The sequence below is a fragment of the Haemaphysalis longicornis genome, unplaced genomic scaffold (assembly GCF_048455015.1).
Source record: "Haemaphysalis longicornis isolate Haplotype H1 unplaced genomic scaffold, Haemaphysalis longicornis Haplotype H1 scaffold_1, whole genome shotgun sequence".
Lineage (NCBI taxonomy): Eukaryota > Metazoa > Arthropoda > Arachnida > Ixodida > Ixodidae > Haemaphysalis > Haemaphysalis longicornis.
Genome location: NW_027526203.1, coordinates 26,566,089 through 26,590,820, shown reverse-complemented (window position 1 = coordinate 26,590,820; position 24,732 = coordinate 26,566,089). Strand labels below are relative to the sequence as shown.

Sequence of the window (24,732 nt, the reverse complement as noted above, 5' to 3'; positions counted from 1 at the left end):
ACGTTTCATATCTGAACGTCTTGACCATCGTTACAAAGTTCATATCCCGCACCAAAACACTGTCACCTACTCTCATTCGTTTTTGCCGAAAACGTGCCGTGAGTGGAACTACCTGCCTGCTTCATTAGCTTGCATTACTAACCCTAACCATTTCCGAGAATCATTGTCAAGTTCTGATTTGCTGTGAATTTTTTTTCCCCAATACTTTCTAGTAAGGAGTGCTTTTTAGTTTTTCGTTGTTTATTGTTTCTCTTTTTCTTCTTCTTAGTGTATTGTGTGCTTCTATCGATCCCCCGTTACTGTGTTCTTTTACGGCGATTGATGTGCGCTTACCATTTGCTTTTATTTTTGCTCCGAGTGTGATTTCGTTTATGGCCGCGTTTATTGCATTTGCTTTACCAGTTTCTTAAACATTGTTTTATATTTTTGTGTGTACAATCCTTAAACTTTTGTCGCGTGCTTTTGACGTCTTTTTTTGCTTCTATGGTAAAATAAATAAATAAATAGTCAGTCTTGTTCATAATTACCACAGCGCCCCCCCCCCCCCCCTTGTCTGCAGGTTTTATTACAATGGCAGTGTCCTCATTCAGGCACTTCAGTGCTTCACGCTCGTCCCTAGCGGGGTTGCTGCGGATGGGCAACCGTTTTTCGAACTCTTTGATTATATCTTTTTGCACGGCCGAAATGTATGGGCTCAAGTGCTTATCCCGTTGCTCATTTGGTGTCCACATTTTGTCTGAAGGGGCAGGAAGTAGTTTTTTGCTTTCAGTTGGACGCCCATGAAAGTATTCCCGAAGGCGCAGATTTCTCGCAAAGTTGTTCAGGTCCTGATAAAGTTCGAATTCATTAACGTTTCACGATTAAGGACAGATGTTTAGGCCCTTTGACAGTAATTTGATTTCCGCTGGAGAGAGCTCCCTACTTGAGATGTTCACAACGTTAGAATGCGAGTGCTTGCGCGCAGCGGGAGAGGGCTGTTTATTTGGGAGGTTCAAAACGTTAGAGCATTTAAGGCTGTTTTTTGAGTCGCATAGAGTCTCTTGTCCTCCCCTGGCCTCCACTCCGGCAACCACCATCAGAGCGCCGTCGTCCCCACGAATTGAAATTTTGTCCCGTTTGCAATTTTTTTTGCCTTTTGGTTTTTCTGCAATTTTCTGTTTTTATCTTCGTATCTTTCCAATTCAGATTGTTCCGGATTAGAGAGAATTTCTTCCTGGCGTTTTACCAGTTCAGCTGATCTGAGTTCCTCGGCCTTCCGACTGCTGTGCTTCATAACCAATTTCGTCAGGCTCACGGACGCGTCATTTAAGATCTTTTCCCACTCCTTTCTCTCGGTGTCACTAAACATCGACATTGAAGGTGACAACCCGAGCTGGAGACCCTTGGGTGCCGAATTTATCTTGACGTAGGAATTTAGATAGGAGGCATGTGAGGTAAATCGTACTTTTTTTCTACAGTTTTAAGTAATGATAGGAATGATTTGGAACGTTTCACGCCAGAGCAGACCTCACCTGAGCCGCCGCACTGTCAATTTGTCGCCCCCGATGGCCCCGCGCGAGCCGCCTGGGCGTAGCTGAGTCGGCCGGCCGGCAGCGCTGCAGTCCCCTCAGCCGCCGCAGCACCCGGCGTGGGGCGTCGCGGGGATTTTCGCCGAGCGCCCCCCACGATTTGGAAGCTCAATTCGTCCTTTTGGGTCTGTGGCACAGGAAAGTCTAAAAGTCCGGTGACGGCCGGGGTAGCTGCAAAATCCGAGGCGTGGTCCGCCCACTCCCGTGTAAAGCGGGCGGCGTTCCTGAGGAGAAGTTGATTCAGGTGGCTGGTCATTACGGCCACTCCCTCGTAGCTCGGATGGACTCCGTCCGCCGCGAACACACGAACCGATGGCAGCCACTCCATCCCATGGTCGATGAAGTGGACGTTCCGGGTGCGGCGGCAGTACTCCCGAAGCAGCTCGTTGAGCCGGCAGGCCTCGTTGTTGTAGCGTTGCAGGGCTCTTCTGTTGGCACCTCCACGGCGGCGGTTTGGGGTCTGTGGCAGGAGCAGGGTGATAAAGGTCTTCTCATCTCAATGTCCGGGCGTTCACGGCGAATAAACTCCAGTACGTCCCGGTACGAGTCAAACGTGCTCGCTGCCGATCGGTGTCGCTTCATATTGTCGTTTGCGCCGACGTGGACTACCAACGTGTTCGCTGTCCGGGGAACGAAGTCCACGAGGGGCCCAATGTCGCCGACGGTTGCATCAAGTTGGCAAACAAACGCCGGTGTTCTGTGCCGGAGGGGGTGAAAATTTGTGAAAAAATGCTTGACTTGGGGGTCGCCGATGACGACGGACTTGGTAGGTGTTTTATGATATCTCCAGGTCAGGTTCTCCACCGTGGTGGGGGCAGTAGTCGTGAGGTATAGAGCAGGTAAGAAGTTCCGGACTACCGTTGTTGGGAACAATAAAACCCTTGTTCAGTGTTTTCCAAGTGTCTGCACCCAAGTTTTGACCTATATATATATACATATATATATATATATATATGTATATGTATATGTATATATATATATATATATATATATATATATATATATATATATATATATATATATATATATATATATATATATATATATATATATATATATATATACGCTACATGCATAGCGATGGCCTCTGTTCTGGCAGTCTTGGTGCCATAGGGAGCTTAAGAGGGTTCACATGTCGTAGACGCTCGAGTCACGGCGGGGGGGTTAAAAAGAAGGTCCCCTTCACCCCGAGTAGTCCGAGTGGCGCTGGCTACCACCCCCAAGCGCAGGAAACAAAAACACGTGAACATAAATACCCCAGAAATTGGAGGCTAAAGTAGCCCAGCCGGTAGCGTAGTGGTTATTGCACCAGACCTGTATTCTGGAGGTCGTGGGTTCGGATCCCACCTGGCGGGCATTTTTTCTCCACTTTCTTATTTTCCAAATTCTTTATCCTGAGCTACTACATCCTCCCCTTTGCTTTCCGAGGTCTTCTTGACTGCCAATTCTTAATTCTGTGTTTATAGATATATATATATATATATATATATATATATATATATATATATATATATATATATATATATATAAGTAAAGAAAACTTTCAACAAGTTAACAGCACGATTGTTGCCAACGTTTCTTTGCTGAAACGTTGGCAACAATCGTGCTTTTACCTTGTTGAAACTTTTCTTTTCTTGTGTTCTCTACCATCTTCAAAATCTCAACTGCTCCCTATATATATATATATATATATATATAGGTCTTCTTGACGGCACGTCGGGGGGGGCAGGGGGAGGAGGGGAGTTTAACGGATGGAGTAAGCCTGCTGGTATTAACGGTAGTGACTTCAGGTACTGGCAATCACGGCATGCTCTTACGTACTGTTTGACCGATTACAGCAGTTTTGCCCAGTAGTACTTCTTGCGAATTCGGGCAGACGTGAGGGTGACGCCTAAGTGCTCAGCCGTAGGTTCGTCATGGCATGCTTGCAAACTTCCCTTACGTTTGTGGTGATGGTACGACCAGCAGGAATTTTTCGTTACTGCCGTCGCAACTCCGCTTATAGAGCAGGTTGTCGCGTTGACAGTACGGAGCTATTCCCTCACGGAAGGCACGGGGTGGCACAACGGTGTCATTTCGCACGTATTCGATAAGTTGTCGCAGCTCCGCGTCGGCCAGCTGGCAGTCAGAATATCCGTGTTGTGGATGATCACGATGAAGGGAAAATCATCGCCCCCCTCGGACGGACCCTCGGAAGCTGGTGCCCGTGACAGTCAGCATCGCCGTGCTTGCTTCCGGACTTGTACACGACGTGACGTAGTACTCTTGCAGCCTTAAACTCCAACGAGCAAGTCGCCCCGATGAATGGATTCTTCAGGTTCGCGAGCCAGCAGAGGGCATGGCGGTCGCTCGCTCCTTTGAATGGCCTGCCGTACAAGTATGGACGAAATTTGCCAATTGCCCAGATGACGGCGACGCATTCCTTCTCGATCGCCGAATAATTTCTTTCCGCTTTGGGAAGGGCACGACTAGCATAAGCTATAACGTTTTCTACGCCAGCTTGCCACTGGACAAGAATAGCCCCGATTCTCACGTTGCTGGCATCTGTACGAATTTCCGTATCGGCGGCATCATCGAAATTGGCAAAAACTGGCGCAGTCTGAACGCGGCTACGCAGCGTTTCAAATGCCTCCTGCTGATCTTTGCTCCAGAGAAACGGGACGTCATTTTTCGCGTGAGGGGTTCAGCAATTCTTGAAAAGCCTTCCACAAATCGCCTATAGTAGGAACAGAGTCCCAAGAAGCGTCGCACGGCCTTTCAGCGGTAGGTCGAGGGAAAGAAGCGACGGCAGTCGTCTTCTCGGGATCCTGCCGAACGGCGGCCGCACTGACAACATGGCCGAGAAATTCAAGCTCCTCGAATCCCAGGTGACACTTCTCAGGCTTGATGGTTAAATCTGCAGAGCGGATGGCCTCTAGGACACGTCTCAGCCGCGACAGGTGTTCTTCAACCGAGCTGGAAAAGAACCACGTCGTCAAGGTATACCAGACGCGTCTGCCATTTTAGCCCCGCGAGAACGGTATCCATCATGCGCTGGAACGTAGCCGGCGCAGAACATAGGCCGAAAGGAGTACCTTGAATTCATAGAGGCCGTCCGTTGTCACGAATGCCGTCTTCTTACGGTCCCGTTCATCAACTTCAGTTTGCTAATATCCAGCTTTCAGGTCCAAGGAAGAGAAAAGTTTGGCGTCGCGCAGGTGGTGCAATGTGTCGTCTATTCTGAGGAGTGGATAAACGTCGTGTTTTGTCATGCTGTTCAATCTGCGGTAATCGACACAGAAGCGGAGCGTGTTGTCCTTTTTCCAGAAGAGCACGACGGGTGAGACCCATGCACTTTTAGAAGGCTGAATAACGTCATCATTTAGCATCTCGTTCACTTGGTTTTCCCTGTATGGATGCTGATCAACAGGCCAGGCGCATTCGTCCGTTATGATGCGGTTCTTCGCCACGCGAGTGTGGCGAACCTTAGACCTCGTGGCGAAGCAATTAGAAACGTAGCGCACCAGACTCATCAAAGCATCCTTTCGAGTGGCTGGGAGGTTCAGGTTAATATTTACCGGTAGCATGGCGTCAGTGGTCACTGAATCCGGTGGCGCCGTTCCTAGTGTGGCTAGATAGATGCATGACGTCGGCGGCCTCTTCGATGAACGCGATTGTGGTGTTCTTCGCGAGATGTCGACGCTCATTGCAGAAATTAGTGAGCAAAACAGACGTGCACCCATTTTTCAGTTGGACAAGTCCCCTCGCTATTCAGATACTCTTATCCTCATGTTCCCTTCGGATATTCTTTCACAGTCATGGAATGCGGCATTCTTTACCTGGAAGAGCACGCTGGCGCGAGCAGGAAACGTGACACCGTCGACAGCGATACGTAAAGCCGTGTTGCGTCGGTCTTCGATACTACTTCCGATGGCTTGTTTTGTGGAGAAGCTGATCGTGAATTTCTTCAAGTCAATAACCGCACCGTTTCCTTGTAAGAAGTCCATAACAAGAATTAAACTTTTTGAGCAACCAGGAAGCACGATGAAGATGCCGATGTGTGTGAATCCATGGATCGGGATTCGAGCCGTGCACCTACCCACAGGGGTGATCAAATGGCCTCCGCCAGTACGAATCTGCAAGCCAGTCCAGGGCGTGAGTGAGCACCTTATTCAGCTCGGTGGACAACGTCTGGCTCATAACGGAATCTTCCGAACCAGTGTCAGCCAACGCAGTCATCTCGCAGCCGTCGATTTCTACCAATACGTCGTATGTCACATGTTCACTGGTGCAGCTCCCGGTATCCGTCTGGCCACCCGAATCTCGCAGTTGTCATCGTCGTCGTCGCAAGGGAAGATCTTGACATATGTCGACGACAGCGGCCTCACCTCCCGGGGTCGCTAACCTCCATTTCCTCGGGTTCCAGGGCTGCGCGATGAACGGTCGGTGGAATTAAGGGCAAAGCGTGGGCTCAGGGATTGGTGCTGCATAGGGGATGGCGAACGGGCCTCAGAGCGTCGTGGCGTGCAGGCTTCATGGCGTTCGGCGCGGTAGTTTTCTATCTACGGCGGGCGCTCACCACTTCTCCGACGTGGCGCATTCGGTGAGAATCCTCGCAAACCGGCATAACGGTAGCGACATGCGCGGAAGACATGTCCTTCTTCTCCGCAGTGGAAACAAAGTGGCCTGTGGTTGGAAGTGCGCCGGAGATTACTTTTGCGTGGTGGGGGGGGGGGGGGGGGTGGCATTTCCTGCGAGTACAGCAGGTTGCTACGAGGCCTGGGGTTGAATAGCGGCTTGTCCGCAATCCTGGCGACGGTCGGAGGTGCGGAGTAATAGGGTTGGCGCATGGCGGCAGCGTACGAACACGGCGGTTCTTCAGGCAGCCGTTCTTCCGTTGACTCAGGAATCCGCGCCGCTTGCTTCACTTTTCTTATGATCCCGGCGGTGGACACAGTCGGAGGTGAAGCTTCATTTGCATGGAGCGCCTGGAGCTCTGCTCGCACGATTTTTCTTACCAGTTCGCGAAGGTATTCGAAGTGCAGCCCTGTCATGCAGATTGCGCTGAATTTGGTGGCATCAGTTCGGTAGCACTGCCGTGACATTTGCTGAAGTGCCCGTTCTATTGTAGTGGCCTCGGCAATAACTCGGAGGTCCTGCGCGGAGGGTTCCTGACGAGCCCTGTGAATATCTCCTCCTTCACACCACGCATTAGGTGCCGCGTGTTCTTGTTGTCCGCCATGGATGAATCTGCGCGTCGAAACAAGCACACCATATCTTATGCGTACATGGCGACGGACTCGTTGGGACTTTGGACCCTCGCGTGTAGTGCAGCTTTAGTTCGCTCTTTGCGACCGACGCTAACGCAGGTCGCAAGTAGTCGATGACAAAACTCCTGCCAGGTTGACCTTTCGGCTTCGTTGTTCTCGAACCTAGTTCGGGCCGCTTCTTCCAGGGAGAAATTAATGTTGTGCAGCTTGCCCTGTTGATTCAAGCCGTTGAAGTTCGCGATACGCTCAAAGTGTTCCGGCCAGCCCTCCGCATCTTCAAATGCTTCCTCGTAGAAAGGCTTAGATGTGCGAGGTTGCTGGACGACGTACTGAAGAATCGCTTCATTGGAAGGAGTGAATGTTGCGTTTGCATCTCGTCCAGTCATATTGGGTGTCCGACCGAGCAATGGCTCGCAATTCGCAGGCAGTCCTAGCAGGCGGCGACTGGCGCACCCGTGAACAGGAGTGATCGGGATGTCTTGGCGGGTGCCAGGCGTGTCCGTAAGACTAGGTATCATGTACCCAGCCGTTTCAGCACTTCTCTATCGATGATTTCGAATGAGGATTGGTAAAGGTTTATTTTACAAGGCGAACGTGTGCACACAAATGATGCGCTGCTCATAGACTCAGAGCTGGACCGTCTTCATCCTCCTTTTTCACCCGTAGTGCGTCTCGTCTTCTTCTTCCTTTCATATCAGTTCGCTGATACCTGACGTCAGTGTCCAAGAAGGCGCCAGCTGAAACATGAAACGCTTGGTCCCGTGTACTTGCTTGTCCTCGTCGTCGTAGCGCTTTTCCCACCATGAACATGGATACCAGGGTTGTTCAATATATATATATACCTCCGACCACGTTCTACGTGGCGGCCGCTGGGAAAGAAGACGTTCTACGTCTCCCGCGGTAGTCGAGGGGCGGCGCTAGTTGACCGGCCTCAGAGCTCTTGTAAATATAAACCCCCGCTTTAAAGTCGAGAGAGAAGCCGCTGTGGGGATAGCGTAATTGGTTAACGCACCGCACCGGTTATGCGGAGATGTGGGTTCGAGTCCCGCTCCCGGAAAACGGCGGATTTTTTCTCGACTTATATTTTCGCTTATTTATCAATGAATCAAAGAAACGTGACAAGCACACGTCATTCGGCCCTATTATATATTTCGAAAAAAAGCCGAATAGCACTGGCAATGACGACTGCAACCTTGATATGTATCTTTACCGAGTCCCTCGTCCCGTATCTCTCTGTTCTGCTATATATATATATATATATATATATGTGTGTGTGTGTTTGTGTGTGTGTGTGTGTGTGTGTGTGGTGATAGGAATCAGAAATGGGAAATGAGGGGGGCTCGGTAAATAAAGAAAGAATAAGAAAGAGTTGGCAGTTAAGAAAACCTCAGAGAGCAAAAGGGGACGAGGGGGGGGGGGATGCGGTAGGTTATAGAAAGAGGTGCAGAATTTTTTGAGGCAGAAAGAAAGTGGTGAAAAAAATCGCTCCAATCCACCCCGTGACTGTGATTGGAAAGCAAAGCTGTAAACGGCCCCCATAACGATTACCCATGCGACGTCACTTAAATTCACTCACATCCCTCTACAAACAGTAAAACCAGAGAGAAGTGAAATGGACTTAACCATACCATTTATTACTTCACATAGATATTCTTGGTAACGTTAAATTATTGCATGATGCATGAACGGTGTTTGGTTGAGTTGTATTGCTGTAGCACATGAGTGAAAACTTTTTTTATGAAATTAAAGTAAGCTCCAACTCGGTGTTATACGATCTGACTTCTCCGTCTCTGCGCCGCGGGCGGAGGCGACGAGATTTGTGGCAGAGAAGGAGCAGGAGGAGGAAGATATACTTCTGTTCAGATTTCTGAACGGCCCAGAGTGCAGCCCTGGGGAGTGACTCCTTCTTCTGTGGGGCCCATATGCAGTCCGCGCGGCCTGTGTTCTGTCCACCCGCAGAAGCTGGGTAGGTAGAGGGGGTTTGGACAGCAGCATCTCCTATTGCTCTTGTTGGGTAGTTGACGGAAAGAGAGGAGGGTGCTCAGGGCTAAAGTCGCACACCCCGATTACGGGGCGGAGTGTTCCCACTTCTGAGCAAAATTTACATTCAGCGTCATAGCGATTCGGAAGCATTAGGTGAAGACGCGTAGGCTGTGGGAAGGAGCCCGGATTATCTGAGCCGTAGGGTAGTTTGTTTTGCTCTGGAATGGTCAGGGTAAGCGAAGGTATGGTCTATCTCAGAAGGCGATAATGCTGGGTTATCTCCCTGAACGTAACAAGCGGGTGATTGTCCTCGTGCAGCTCCATAGCACGGGAGGTAAAAGCGCAGGCTTGTTGGGTGGGCGTGTTTGTTGCCCTCCATTGAAACGTGAGGGGGTGTCCGGATGAGCTGCATGGAACCGTTTGGGGAGTGCTTTTTAGCACGCAGAGTGCAGGTCAGGACACCCGACCCGACTGGTAATTCCAGTAGGCTTGCTGGCAATCCGTGACTACCCTCTGAAACCCTGATTGAGTGAGAGCTAAGGTGATGGCTACCTCTTCTGCTGCCGTCATTTCTTGGGTCCTAAGCGAGGTACACGCAAGGAGGTTGGTTCTGGAGGTAGCCACAATGATGCCGTATTGCTGCCCTCGATGTTTAGAGGCGTCTGTGTAGATAACTGCATGATCCCCATTGAGGGCGGCGTTTACCGCTTGAGCCCGTGCTTTTCGGTGACCCTCGTGATGTGAGAGGTTCATATTTCAAAGCAAAAGGAGCAACTTTAGTTTTAGTCGCCAACAGTCTGGGAGTACGTCAAGCGGACTGACATTCTGGGCTTCCCAGCCAATCTGGTGAACAGGCGGTTACCCATCGCACTTCTGAGTCGGACCTTCTAGTTAGAAAGATGGCCTTCTATCAGCTAGTCCACCGTGTTGTGGAGCCCGGTACTAAGCAGCCTCTGTGTGGACGCACTCATGAGAAGACCAGTGGCCTGCTCGACCGCCTTTGTAATCATTATATAAAGCATCTTTATGTCTTCCTTGTCGAGAAGAAAACGTTCACGTATGCGACTCTCGAGAGGACAAAAGCGTCAATTAATCGAAAGGTACCGAATTCCTTTAGGCCTCGCTTCTTGGTGGCAACTCGCCTGATCATGTGTATGATTTGACTAATGCTGTTTTTGAGGCGCTGCAAGGAGACGTCACTCTTGGTGTTAGCCTCGAGAAGTAGGCCCAGGATCTCGATGCTGGGACTTGGAGTGATGGCCTGGCCATCAAGAAGTATTTGAATCTATTCCTTGGTTTCGCGTGAGGGCGGACGACAAGGAGCTGTGATTTTTTACGTCAACACTGTAGGCCACAGGCTTTAGCACATTGGCGTACTAGAAGCGAGATGCCATGCATTGGTGTGAGCTTCCTTTCATTTTTGTAACTCTTAGCACATGAGCAAGGTGCGCACAGGGCCGCTAGACGGGCGTGACTGGTCGCGTGACGCTTTCACGTGGCATTCAGCAAGAACGCATGGGTAAACCCCTCCATGTGCTTGGTGGATACACCACCTGTCTTCCCGGACCTTGCATGGGCTCGTAGCTAAATCGGTAAGACGACGGGCTCTCGCTTTGTTAGTCTGCTAGTTCCAGGTTCGATTCCCGGCGGTGCCACTAAATTCTTTTATTGGTTCGCTGGAGTTTTCTGGTGACGCCAACGGTCGCGAAAAAACTCTTGGGGGGTAGAGGTAAAAAGCTTTGCTTTAAAAATGGCCGCTGGGTGGGATCCGAACCCACGGCCTCCAGAATACCGGTCTGGTGCGATGACCACTACGCTACCGGTGGGGCTGCCTCCCCACCACGTTCCCGGGTATTTCTGTTAAGGTATTTTTTGTTTCCTGTGCTTGGGGGTCGTAGCCAGCGCCACTCGGACTACTCGGCGTGAAGGGGACCTTCTTTTTAACCCCCGAGCATAAATACTGTAACGTCAATTTGTAAAATCGACGTTACAGTATTTATGATTACCGCCTTGTCAGGTGTGGACCTGGTGACTAGTACTGCTGAATGCCACTTATTTTTAAAATATGCAGTGAAGCTGTCTATGCACACTAGCACGCAGGCAAGCGCGTACAACAGTAAAATTATAACGTGGGATCGGCTACTGCCAATGACATTTCATGGGTAAAGTTTGCAATAGGCACGCAGGTACACCATTTACCTCGTAAGGTAAAGAACGAAGCCGCCGGTTGCAAAAGTAGGGATATTTTTGCTGTCCCTAACTAGCGTGCATGTGTGCATGTGTGGTTGTGAGACGTGGACGGCCACGCACCCCACCAGGAAGGGTGCCGGCTGAGCACAATGCTTCCTTTATGGAAAACGCAAAACGGAGAGTTGTTTATTACAAACCGTTACCGTGCGGGCCAACGTAAGTGAGCTAAACCGGTCGCTGTATGAATCAGCCGTGGGTAAGAAGGTGACGCACACTGAAGGCGCTGTGGAACCTTCCGCGATGTCGTCACACAAGCCGATGAGTTTTTGTTCAAGGACAGCTGATTGATGCGGCGCACGGGTGATTTAGTTTGCTCTTTCCAGCCCCTAGTTCAGTTCTTGACAGGTCTAGTACACGTAGCTTCATAATATATATATATATATATATATATATATATATATATACATATATATATATATATATATATATATATATATATATATATATATATATATATATATATATATAGAAAGATAGGGCAGTCTACAACGCCAAAGGAGGCATAGGGGTGTGGTTAGGCTCTTTTTCTTTTTTCACTACGGTTAATGAAGTAAACATTTTTTAATATACAGAAGAAAGAAAGAAAGAAAGAAAAACACGCGCCCAGAGTGGGGACCGAACCCACGCCTTTCGTGGGTTCGAAAGGCGTGGGTTCGGTCCCCACTCTGGGCGCGTGTTTTTCTTTCTTTCTTTCTTTCTTCTGTATATTAAAAAAAATGTTTACTTCATTAACCGTAGTGAAAAAAGAAAAAGAGCCTAACCACACCCCTATGCCTCCTTTGGCGTTGTAGACTGCCCTATCTTTCTGTATTTTCCTCAACGAGCCCCTCATTTCCTTACTATATATATATATATATATATATATATATATATATATATATATATATATATATATATATATATATATATATATATATATATATATCTTTTTTCACCACTTTCTTTCTCACTCAAAAAATTCTTCATCTGTTCCTATGACCTACCGCATACTCCCCTGTGCTTTCCGAGGTTTTCTTGACTGCCACCCCTTATTCCATATATATATATATATATATATATATATATATATATATATATATATATATATATATATATATATAGTTAAGAGAAAAGGTTCCTGGCTATGAGGTTAGCTGTACGATAGAGAAGTCAAACTGAAAAACATAACATTTATTATAACGTTTCGACCGGGGACGAGTGTTTTTCAAAGATACAAATAGTGCAGATCAGTTGGGTTTAAATACAGTTCAGTTGTGGGCGGAGCAAGCAGATGTATCAAGCAAAACGTGGGCTCTACGCGACACAGAAGTATGCAGGCCAATGTGATGGCTAGCTAAACAAAATAAACCCCGAAAATTACAATGAAAGCCGGCAAACCACACTTTCGATAAAACGGAGGTAGGTAGTTCGATAAAATGGCATTCGATAAAATGGCGTTCGATAAAACGGGCATTTTTTCGATAAAACGGCGTTCGATAAACTGTCTGGGAACCGACATAAGGCTTTATAACACATACAAAGAGGGAGATATACAGTGCCACATGAAGTTCTCGAAGAGCGTTCATGCAAGATCAATTTACCAATAGCAATTGTTCAGTGCGAAAGGCGACAGAATGATAATAATAAAACAATAAAAAAATGAAATAATGCAAAGGGTACAATGGTGAAATCTATGTACATTCGTGCCTATACTGTGCGGCAACAATACGCAAGCAGTACACTGACACAGTACAAAGTACATTACGTACACATTACACTATACAAAGATTTGAAAAGAGATAGAAAAGAAGAAGTAAAAACGCTTCCCTTTAAGAACAAAGTTTCTCAGTTGTTCGTTGCATCAGCCTTCTCCGGTGCCTCTTTGGGCAAGCAAGACAATCGGCCTGTGTTTTCACTTATGCCGCTCAAGACAGTGTTAAACTTGTAAATAAGGTACGATTCACGGGCTTCACGGTCATAATGCGTTTTGAAATTGGACTGAAGCACCGTGGCTGTGAACGCGTGGAAGGGGTGGCCTAGATTATTTACATGTTTAGATATGGGAAGGTGTGGTAGGGACTTTATGTGCGCTCGGCGGTTGTTGATTCTCCTTCTAAACGGATTCTCAGTTTGACCAACGTAGTGGGCGTGGCATATGGTGCATTCAAGCAGGTAGATCTTGTTTGCGCTTTCACAGTCAAAGTTTCCTCTTATCTGGAAAGAGAATGAAGATGTAGTGCTGGTGGCGACAGAGGCTTTAGTCATCATGGGGCACAGTTTGCTCCTAGGCTTATTGCAGGGTCCGCTGCCTGTGAAACGGGCAGTGTTGACCTTAGATGACGTTACAATATCTCTGATGTTCCTCGCACGTCGGTTCATGGCGCGGAGAGAGAGAGAGAGAGAGAGAGAGAGAGAGAGAGAGAGAGAGAGAGAGAGAGAGAGAGAGAGAGAGAGAGAGAGAGAGAGAGAGAGAGAACTCTTTAATGTGGGCTGGAGAGGTCAGCTCTGCTAGCGGCAGTGCTTGCTAGGCCAGATGGGGATGATTACAATGCAGTGAAGTGAATGTGAGAGATCGGGAAAACAGCAATAGAGAGAAAATAAAAGTTAAATAAAAATGGTACGCAATGTAGTGCAAGAAAAAAACTCGAAATAAAGTTGAGGAAAAGAAAAAAATTCAGCGAATGGAGCCCAGGAAGCGCAGAGCGCATAACAAGAAAAAGAGTCAAAGCGTACATGACGACGCAAACGCGTACAGACGTAGCCATGCGCCCAATGGAAGAATTACAAAGTTTTGTCTAGTCCTGAATCTCGCCAGGCTCAGGGAAAACACTTCGCAACCTTTCGCTTTGAAGTAGAATGTTGTGGTGCTTTCTGAGTATGCAGTTTACGCTCGAGGACGAAGCGGCATATGTTAGGATAATGTTGGGGGTCGCATTCAAAGATTTGGCTTTTGAGTTGGTTATCAGGTGGCGGCGGTCCTGTTTTTCAGACTTCCTAATGGCATCACTGATGACAGACGGTGGGTATTGTTGTCGTGTTAGGTCATTAGTTAGTTGTTGACAGAGGCAAAATGAGCTGGGTCAGAGCATATCCTTCTAAAACGCAGAGACTGACTGTATGGTATGCCGAGTTTACAGTGTTTAACATGGTTGCTTTTGAAATGCAAGTATTGATGTAGGTCTGTTGGCGTCCTTTACACTGAGGTCACAAGCTTGTTGTCTAATATTCTCACTGAAACATCGATAAAATTAATGGCAGATGCGGAATATGAGTGGGAGCATGAAAACGAGGGCGTTGTTGAAAGTGTTTATAAATTTTAGAAGTTCCTCTTCCCCATGGCACCAAATGAGAAAAATATCGTCAATGAACCTTCGATAGAAAAGAGGGTGAAGCTGTGACTTGCTTAGAAATTCCGACTCCAATGTGCCCATGAAAATGTTAGCATAGTTGGGTCCTATTTTTGTTCCCATCGAGGTGCCGTCGATTTGCACGTAGTGCTTATTGTCTAACTCAAAGTTGTTCAGCTCCAAGACAAGCTTTAGAAGTACGCCGAGAGTTTCACCATCAATTGAATTGTCTTGGGCGGCATCATTGTATGCCTGGATGACAGATCGGATGCCGTCCGAGTGTGGAATATTTGTATATAGCGAGGCGACGTCGACAGTGACTAGCAGGCTATTGCCGGTATAACTAGATCCATGATATCAGCCAGAAAATGGTTTGTATCCTTTACATACGAAGGTAGTGTGGGAGGAATGTCTTTGATTAAGCTATCAATAAAACTAGAAATCATTTCTGTTACCGTCCCTATACCGGAGATGATTGGTCTGCCTGGATTTCCTGCTTTATGTATTTTAGGCAACATATAAAATCGTCCTGGAACTGGACTTAAACTTAAACTTGAAGTGAGGCTGCAGTTTTTTCCATAATATATATATATATATATAAATATATATATATATATATATATATATATATATATATATATATATATATATATATATATATATATGTAGGTGTAGACAGTCAAGAAAGCCAAGGAAAGCAAAGGGGAAAATGCGGTAGTTCATGGTCCTTCAGACAAATACAGTTATTTTAGAGAAAGAAAGAAAGTCGAGAAGGTCTGGAGGTTGTGGGTTTTCAATTCCCCCTTTGCTTTCTTGACTGCCAACCCTTATATATATATATATAGATATATATATATATATATATATATATATATATATATATATATATATATATATATATAAATATATATATATATATATATATATATATATATATATATATATATATATATATATATATATATATATATATATATATATATATATATATATATATATATATATATATATATATAAGTAAAGAGTCGGATACACAGCACGAACAATAACAAACAAGGTTTACTTACGTAGCGGCAACGGGACTTGCCTTCATTAGAGTAAAGTTACATCAGGTAACTTTAAAGCAAAATCATGTAACTTTACTCTGATGAAGGCAAGTCCCGTTGCCGCTACGTAAGTAAACCTTGTTTGTTATTGTTCTTGCTGTGTATCCGACTCTTTACTTATACTGTTTTTGCGCGCTTTGTGAGTTTTATCTTTCTCTAGATTTATATATATATATATATGTATATAGGACAGAAAATAAGGGTTGGCAGTCAAGAAAACCTCGGAAAGCAAAGGGGAGGTTGTGGTGGGTCATAGAAATAGATGAAGAATTTTTGAGTCGAAAAGAAAGTGGTGAAAAAATGCCCGCCGGGTGGGATCCGAACCCACGACCTCCAGAATACCGGTCTGCGATCAGACCGGTATTCTGGAGGTCGTGGGTTCGGATCCCACCCGGCGGGCATTTTTTCACCACTTTCTTTTCGACTCAAAAAATTCTTCATCTATTTCTATGACCCACCACAACCTCCCCTTTGCTTTCCGAGGTTTTCTTGACTGCCAACCCTTATTTTCTGTCTTATTTCACGGAGCCCCTCATTTCCCATTTTCTGATTCGCTATATATATAAATATATATATATATATATATATATATATATATATATATATATATATATATATATATATATCGACATGAGAAATGAGAAATGAGGGCATCGTTGAATTAAGACAAAATAAGGGTTCGCAGTCAAGAAAACCTCGGAAACCAAGGGGGGAATGCGGTAGGTCATACAAAGAGATGAAGATGGTTTGCGGCTAAAGCACGGCGAAGGTTCAGGCGAGAAAGTGTTCATAGAGGCGCCGATATAGCAAATAATCACCTATATGAATTGATAAGCATTAAGGTATAAACGTCAAACTAGGCATTTGTAGGCAGTAGAAAAACATCATAAAAACGCTTTCTAACCTCTATTTCACGCTCATATACCAAAATGGCGCAGTAAGAGTGCAAAAACAGTGAGGCATTTGCCTAAAATCCGATCTCTACTAATCTCATACCCATTTGTAGTTCCACTCACTTGTACTCAAACTATTAGTCCTCACGAGTACTCGTGCTCAATCTAAACTCACTCCCTCTTCTACTCGTCTGTACTCAGTTGAACTCAATCTGTTCTCACATTTTCTTGTATACAGAAGTGTTTATACTATTTTTTTCTCACAATAAACCACTTGCATTCACACTGTGCATTAGGTCTATGGACTCGAGCAAGCCAGAGAGCCAGACCATGCTTTCATCCCATACCAGTTGGTACTCCTGCTTCTTTTTCCCCCATTTCGAATAACTTAAACAAGCGAAAGCTTTTATGGTTACCGATTCTTTAGTGCAATAAAGCTTTGGGCGCTTGAGCGTGCGTTGCGCATGCTAGCAGCCTCCCGCGCCCCTCCCTTCGAACAACTTGAACGAAGAACGTGCAGCAAAGCCACTCAAGCGTGCCCTGGCGTTCGCTATGGCAACCCAGGGACGAGCGGCTGCCGAGAGCGGTACCCCGGAAGAGGGAATGGAGAAAGCCGCATTTTTTTTCTCTTAACGCCTCTTTTTACTTCCCTTTAAGAGGTGCCGCGAAGTGCGTGAAACATGTGCACGAACGTCAAGACTCGAGCACCTGATCAAAACCACAACCACTGGCATTACTCATGAGTACTATTTGCAAGTGCATGTGCTCGGGAGTACAGTACTCACGAGTACTGTACTCATGAGCACAGCACGCGCAAATACATATCCTCCCGTCTGTACTCACTCGTCATCGCACCCACTTTCAGTTTGGGTCTGTACTCACTCATCATCATATGCACTTTTTGTTTGGGTCTGCACTCCCTCATCATAGTACGCACTCATGTGTTTGAGTACAAATGACTATACTCACGAGTGAATACGACGACCTATGCAAGCAGGTGCGCTAAGTGCGCGTCCACGAGAGACAGGACCGTGTGCGTACCTCGATAAGGACTGAATAGCTCTACTGTGTTTCAACTGGAAGCATTAAAGCCGTGCTTTTCCACAATGGATGCCAGTGCCGAGCACCATTTCACTGTTACCAAGTCCGGAAACTCTGGGGTTCGCTCGCAGTGCAGAGCTAGCGATAGTTGCGAGACGAAATCGGCCGAGTGAGCAACGATAGGCTACGAATACGCAACACGAACGGCAACGACGGCCCAAATTGTCAATACACCATAAAAAGACTTTATAGTTCTGACCCCAGTGTCTCTCGCGTCATCAATTGCATTATGCCTCAACCAGCTGTTGTTTATTAATTGAGACGGAGAGAAATGTATGGTGTGGTTTTAGCGCCATCAAACTCAGTTAGGAGCAAAATCGGTGTTTTGACGACAGTAATTTTATTGATACACCGCAGAAAAAACAGAAAAAGGAATAATCGGTGTCTAGAATATAGCTGAGACGCATACAAGCGCCCGCACACGCACACGCACACGCACACGCACACACACACACACACACACACACACACACACACACACACACACACACACACACGCACACACACACGAAAAATGTATGCAGGTGAAGGAACATTGACCTTCCTAGCACTTTGAACGCGCGCATTGAACGTCACAGGCCTCCATACCTGGTGACCCCCAGATATACAGCAATGGACACGGGGCGCCCAGCACCAGTCTCTTCTCGCATTTTTACGCGCAATGGGTGCAGTGTTGTACTTTTGAAGACTTTCTTTTATGCCATAGGGCCTTCTCCCGCAGAAAAATAAAACAAAAAACATACGTCTGCTTCGACCCTACACTTCACGGTAGACGCTAGTAAAAATTCCAAACGAACAAAACAAATAAAACATGCTGCACCAGTACATGAAGATGTTCACAAGAATCGCGCAGCTTATCTGATATTCACGCTAAAAAGTGAAACGACGCAAGAAACCACTAACCATTGAGAATTGCAAAAAAACTATTGATGTATCTGCCGAAACAAACGTAAATTCGGTCTAGGCTGACTAAACAAAAGTAAGGTTGTGTTATAAAAAATAGGAACAGCAATACCAGATCAGTAAATAGGAGCAAAATCATGCACAGTGTAGCTTTATGCACTAAATCTCTGTACCCTCATACCTATGACATACAGCTCATGTGCGATCGCACTCACCAATATCCTGGACAGTAAACCATGTACCCACATTAACTGTCATTTGCGCAGCACTGCACGCCTCTCTCCCTTGTTATAGTATAAACAGCGATGTCTCTAGCTCGAAAATCACGTAGCAGCCGGACCACTTTTGCGCGGTCCTATTTTTCCTTAGTATGCAACAACAAAACTAATAAATATCATGGCTCACTTGACGCTTCATCCCGTGTTCTCGAGTTGTCGCCCGGAGATGGTTACGAGTCCCCACGAAAGCATCAAATGTCTTTATAAACGTCGAAGCACAGATTACTGGGTCCATTAAGTGGCAAAAGTGCACGTTTTCCGTTCCCATGACGAGCCCTGAATTTGCATATTGTGCAGGTTAGTTTGCACCCTGGAATAAATTCACGCTCTGTGGAAGGCAGGTCATACGAGTACACATCAATTACGCTAACCCATTCATTCCATTTTTTCCCTCGAGACTGGGTGTAAAAAAATGTTTTAATTCCCGTTGGAACGTTCGAGCGATTGGCACCATTTTGTTCCCGGTATATCTCGGATCTCACAGAACGCGGTGTTCTTCCCCTTGCACGTTTTTTAGAGTTCTGCACGAGGGGCATTCACGTTGTCCCATTCCTCTCTATATGCGAAAATTTTCCCTCGCGCAGAATCGAAGAAACGGGAGCACGGGGGGGGGGGAGGCAATATGAATGCCTTTGGTTGAAAACAAGGTTGACGACAACCAGGTGAGGGCTGTCAAAACCCCGGCGCTAAATACAGCAGAAATATATCTTGCCTTTCGAAATTTGGGAAATCGAAGGCCAGATTTCGTTGCAATGACGGAACAGCGAGGCTTTCATAGCATTGCTGTCTCAAAACAAAGCGACCTTCGACGGACCCCTGAGAGGTCCAGCCGGGCGTGTAAGACCCCATGCTGCACAGTTGTTCCCCAGGACGAAATTATATAGCAAACCTACGAGTGGGTGGCCTTTCTCTGCAGCCAAGTTACAGCTCGTATTGCCGCATCACCGAGGGAGGATAGTAAGTGTAGCCGGGTGCCGCGAAATCCTTCATGCTGAAACTAACAAAACGTGAATTAATTTCGCATCCTATAAGCAACTTGAGCTGACATCGGAGCAGTATTCCCGGCACGTAACCAGTACAACGAGAAGGATAAATCAAATCCTCCTGACTACTCGAACGCGGGAAACGACGAGAGTTGCCGTGTCAAACGCGAACCAGCCGGTGCCGCGGGCGAGTGTAGCAGCCGGTTTGCTTCACGTCTGCCGTGCTGCTGCTGCTCCAGAAAGACAAAGGACAGCCGCTCGGAGAAAGGAAGGTCGGCCTACGTCGAAGGTGCATGGCTGCTGCCTGGTCGGTCTCCTATCGGGGCCACGTCGTTCGCGCTTGACGGCCCGCGATTGAAAGCACACGCGCGGTCGATCCAATAACCCACTTGGAGCCTTCCTCTTCCCGTCAACCGACGCAGTGGGAAGGCACGCGGCCGCGACCCGCCGTTTTAACCTTCCGCTGGCGAGCCAGCAGCGGCGCTTAATTGCGACGCTCGACATTATTTTCTACGCAGCAAAACAAGTACTGTGTGATCGACCTGATCCCGAACAACGACATTTGGGCTCAATTTCCACCTTTCTCTTACATCTTGCATATCATCCGCAAAAAGTCGGTCTGCACGCATGCCCGTCGAATCTTTATACGCCTCCTTCATACCCACGACCCGCGCCACTGGAACCACCTACCCACGCCTCCGTAGTTACAGTTCTGGATTATGCCATGTTCACAACTACTATTTTAAACTATTCTTTCTAACCCTGCAGTCTTGATTACTTGTGCTTGTTTTCCCCTCCGCTCGTTGATGCTTCGTCCTTAAGAGTAGAGAACTAAACTTTTTCACTTATGCAGGTGTGGTGTGTGTACAGGTTTCTTGGTAAACCGCGTTGTGTTCCCATCCCCTGGCGAGCTACATTGGGACTGAGCTACATTGGGACTGGACACTCCCGTTTCCGGTTAAATGGGAAACGTTATATGGGGCGGGGGCGGTGGGGGGAGTATTTAGATAGAAAGATAAGCGTTCCTGGTGGGGCGCTTACAAAGCCGCACCATGACCAAAGCTTACGTCCAACTGCTCTGCGAAAAATTGTGAGGAATATGCAGAGCACTTTGCTCACGTCTTAGGAAATGCTACCTTGCGCAGTGTGCGTCAACGTGTATCATAGCTGCTTTGTGGATCAGCCTCCTTTCCTGCATGCTGGCACTAATCTCGTCGCGCCGACACAATGTTAAAGACGGGTGTGTATCTGTTCTCGGTGAAGCAACGGTTGAGGCGAGCGCACTCATCGAACACGCGGGAAATCAACGTTAGAATCTTCTTAGCAAGAGCTGGGCCAACATTCCATAGCAAATCGAACACGAAATAGAGCTTACAACTGGGACCTCACTTAAACGAGGCTCGAGACAGTTATGTCGTGTTATAAATCAGCCATTGTGCCACCTACTTCAATGTAAAGCGACGACAATATGTTTTCTGCACTCATGGGGCACTGACTCGTGAAATGCAGACTCCTATAATGCGGCGCTACGGAATATACAAGCAATTACGGGAACCCTGGACTGTGACCGATGTAGTTCCTTTCAGTCTCCCTACTTTCTTGCGGGTATCCAGACAGGGGAAATTCAATTTCACTTATCTCTTTTTCCGTGAAAACAGTCCCGCTTAACGAGACTGTTATTCAAACTGTGCAGGCTTACCACAAACAGGATCAAATGAAGGGGAAAAGGCATCACCCGTAAGCACCAAGGAAAGCGTGCGACCTATGCTACTTGTACCACGGTAATTTCATTAAAAATCAGCGTTCGAAAAGCAGACGAAACTAACACATAGCCCTAGTCCAGCTTGGTATCATCCTCTGTATCTCTGGGTGGAGAAATTTTAAAGCAACGCTTTATACCTCTAACCCCAGAAGCGTTCTTTCGCGACCGTTTGTGTCAACGGAAAACTCCCGCGAATAAATAAAAGAATTTACTGGTACCGCCGGGAATTGAACCTCGAACTAATAGCGTCACAAAACGAGAGCCTGTTGTCTAACAGAATCAGCCCACGCGGAGACGGGGAAGGCAGGTGGTGGACTCACCAAGCACATCTACGGGTTTGCCCCTGCATTCTCGCTGAAAGCGACGTGATTGCGTCACGAGACCTCACGCGCCGCTCTGCGCTCCGCCCACGGCACGTCTAACGGCCCTGTGCGGGCCTTAAGCGTGTGTTAGGAGTTACAAAAATATAAGAAACCTCGTACCAACTCATGGCATCTCACTTCTAGTACGCCAATGTGCTAAGGCCTGTCGCCTCCACTGTTCACGTAAAAAATCACAGCTCCTTGTCTCTCCGCCCTCACGCCAAACAACACATCAAGGAACACATTCAAATACTTTTTGATGGCCAGGCCATCAGTCCAAGCCCCTAGCATCAAGATCCTGGAACCACATCTCCAGGCCAACACCAAGTGTGACGTATATATATATGCAACGCCTCAAACACAGCACCAATCAAATCATACACGTGATTTGGCGAGTTGCCACCAAGAAGCGAGGCCTCAAGGAATCCGATACCTTTCGTATAATTGAAGCTTTTGACATCTCGAGAATCACTTAAATCAACCCCCTGTCTCTTCTCGGCAAGAAGGACATAAAAATGCTTTATATAATAATTAAACAGGCGATTGAGCAGGCCATTTGGTCTTCCCGTCAGTGCGTCCACAGAGAGGCTGCTCATCAGGGGGCTCCCCAATACGGAGGAAGAGCTGAAAGAGGGCCATCTTTCTAACCAGAAGCTCCGAATGAGCAGAACAGCGGTGGGTCGGCGCATCTTTCACAAGATTGGCTGGGTAGCACAGAATTCCACTCCGCTTGATGTACTCTCGCACTCTTGGTGACAAGAACTAAAGATGCTCCCTTTGTTTAGAAATATGAACCCCTCAGACGACGAGGGTCGCCTACAAGCACGGGCTCAAGCGCTCAACACCACCCTCTGTGGGGATCATGCAGTTATCTACACTGGCGCCTCCCAACATCAAGGGCAGTAGTACGCCCTCATCGTGGCTACCTCCAGATCCAACCTTCTTGCGTGCACCTCACTCAAGACCCAAGACATGAAGGCAGCAGAATAGGAAGCCATCCCCTTGGCTCTCACTCAACCAGGGGTTCGGAAGGTAGTAACCGATTCCCAACAAGCCTACCGAAATTACCAGTCGGGTTGGATGTCCCGACCTGCACTGCGCGTGTTAAAAACCCACTCCCCAAACGGTTCCATTCAGCTCATCTGGACACCCGCCCACGTTTCCATGTAGGGCAAGGAATACGGCCACCTACAAGCTTGCGCCTTCACCCCCGTGCTATGGAGCTGCACGAGGACAGTCACCCGCCTGTCTTGTTCAGGGACATAACCTAAAATTATTGCCTTCAGAGACAGACCCTTCCTGTGCCTTACCCTGATCTTTCCAGACAGAAACAAACTCCCCTACGGCGCATACAATCCGGCTCCTTCCCACACCCGACGAGTCTTCACCTAGTGTACCCGAATCGCTACAACCCTGAATGTAAATATTGCTCAGAAGCAGGAACACTCTGCCATATACGCAGGGTGTGCGACTTTAGGCATTAGCACCCTCCTCTCTTTCCGTCAACTACCCAACAAAAGAAATGGGAGATGTTGCTGTCCCGCTCCTTACTGCCTCCCCCGCTTCGGTTGGTGGACAGCACAGGCGGCGCGGACTGCATATGGGCTCCAGTGAAGAAAGAACCACTCCCCTGGGCCGCACTCTGGGCCGTTCAGAAATCTGAATAGAAGTACTTCATCCTCCTCCTCCTCATCCTCATCGTATTCTTCCTTCTCCTTCTCCATCTTGTCCTCCTCCACCGTCTCGGCCATTCTTTGTAGAGCGACGTGACTGAATTTAAGGGACGTCGTATGGGTAATTGCTGCGGGTGCCGTTAGCAGCTTTGCTTTCCAACCACATTCACAGGGTGGATTGGCGCGCTTTTTAAAATTACCTTTAAATCGCGAACATCGTGCATCGATGGTAGTCATTACATTGGCTCAAATTCGAACCTACGCGTGCTGTATCCCGAATACAAGCGTGAAGTCGCATCGCTGCCGGGGGCGTAAATGAAGAATAATGCGACCTAGATGGAATAGAATAAGAACGAGCCGAATCAATAACTCCAGCAATGTAGTCTTGCCTCCTTGCCTAGTTTTTCGCCTTTTCAGTCCACCAGAGGAGTATCAAGGTTAATAAGCGCTTTCCATCGACTTACCCAACATCGCGCGACTTCGAACTGTGAAAAGAAAAAGGCACCGTTACAAAACATCTACACGTAAAAGACGTACGTCGTGGCGATCAATGGCCGCACAGGAACCATGATGTCACCTTAATGGTATACGATGGAAAAAATAAGATAAGGTAAAGAAAGCTTTCAAGGCTGAAGCCGGTCGCCGCGCAAGGCGGTCAGCTAGCCTCCCAAGAGGTAGATGCAAGTGTTCGTCTTTCAAGGCACGTAACATGTGCAGATTTTGTGCTCGTTTTCCCGCCCTTCTCTGAAACGCAAACCCGTGTCTTTCCCCGATATGTGTTCTACCACGTATTTTGTAGTTCGTCCAGACAAGAGTGGTCTCCGTATAGACTGCTTCGTACACGTATTGCGCTACTTTCTTTTCTGTTCCTTTCTCTCGCTGCAAAGCGACATTAATGCTAAATGGGTTTTCCCCCCTCTCTATTTCCCATTAAGAAAGCATCATTACTAGAAGGAACGGCCGAATGAATCACCGCTTGAATATGACGTGTGCAAGGGAGAAACTTATCCGGCCTTGAATAGCAGTCGAACTGTATACGAAGACGAGAGGTCATGCCTGAGGACACTGCCCTCCCATTGTACTTAGTACACACTAAGACATCACTTTTAGAAAAAAAGAAGCAGCCTCTGTAAAAATAACTAACTACAGTTCGCCAGCCGAATTGAGTGTTGAAGGCTGGAGCCACAGAATAACAGCGCGATGGCAGCTGAAGTAACCAGGATCCTACCATCGTGTTCGTAACTTGGGTGTCCGCCAAAACCAAGTTTTCTTGATGATTTCGGTGAAACTTGCGG

General features: G+C 47.2%; 1 protein-coding gene across 1 annotated transcript in view; it reads right to left on the bottom strand.

The window, feature by feature from the left end:
• Nucleotides 1-1,527: 1,527 nt before the first annotated feature.
• Nucleotides 1,528-24,732, bottom strand: part of LOC144160159 (uncharacterized) — a 114,972-nt gene continuing 91,767 nt past the window's right edge. Inside the window, exon 9 of the mRNA XM_077691766.1 lies at nucleotides 1,528-2,028. Within this exon, the coding sequence (XP_077547892.1) occupies nucleotides 1,528-2,028 (501 nt within the window). The remainder of the gene's footprint in view (nucleotides 2,029-24,732) is intronic.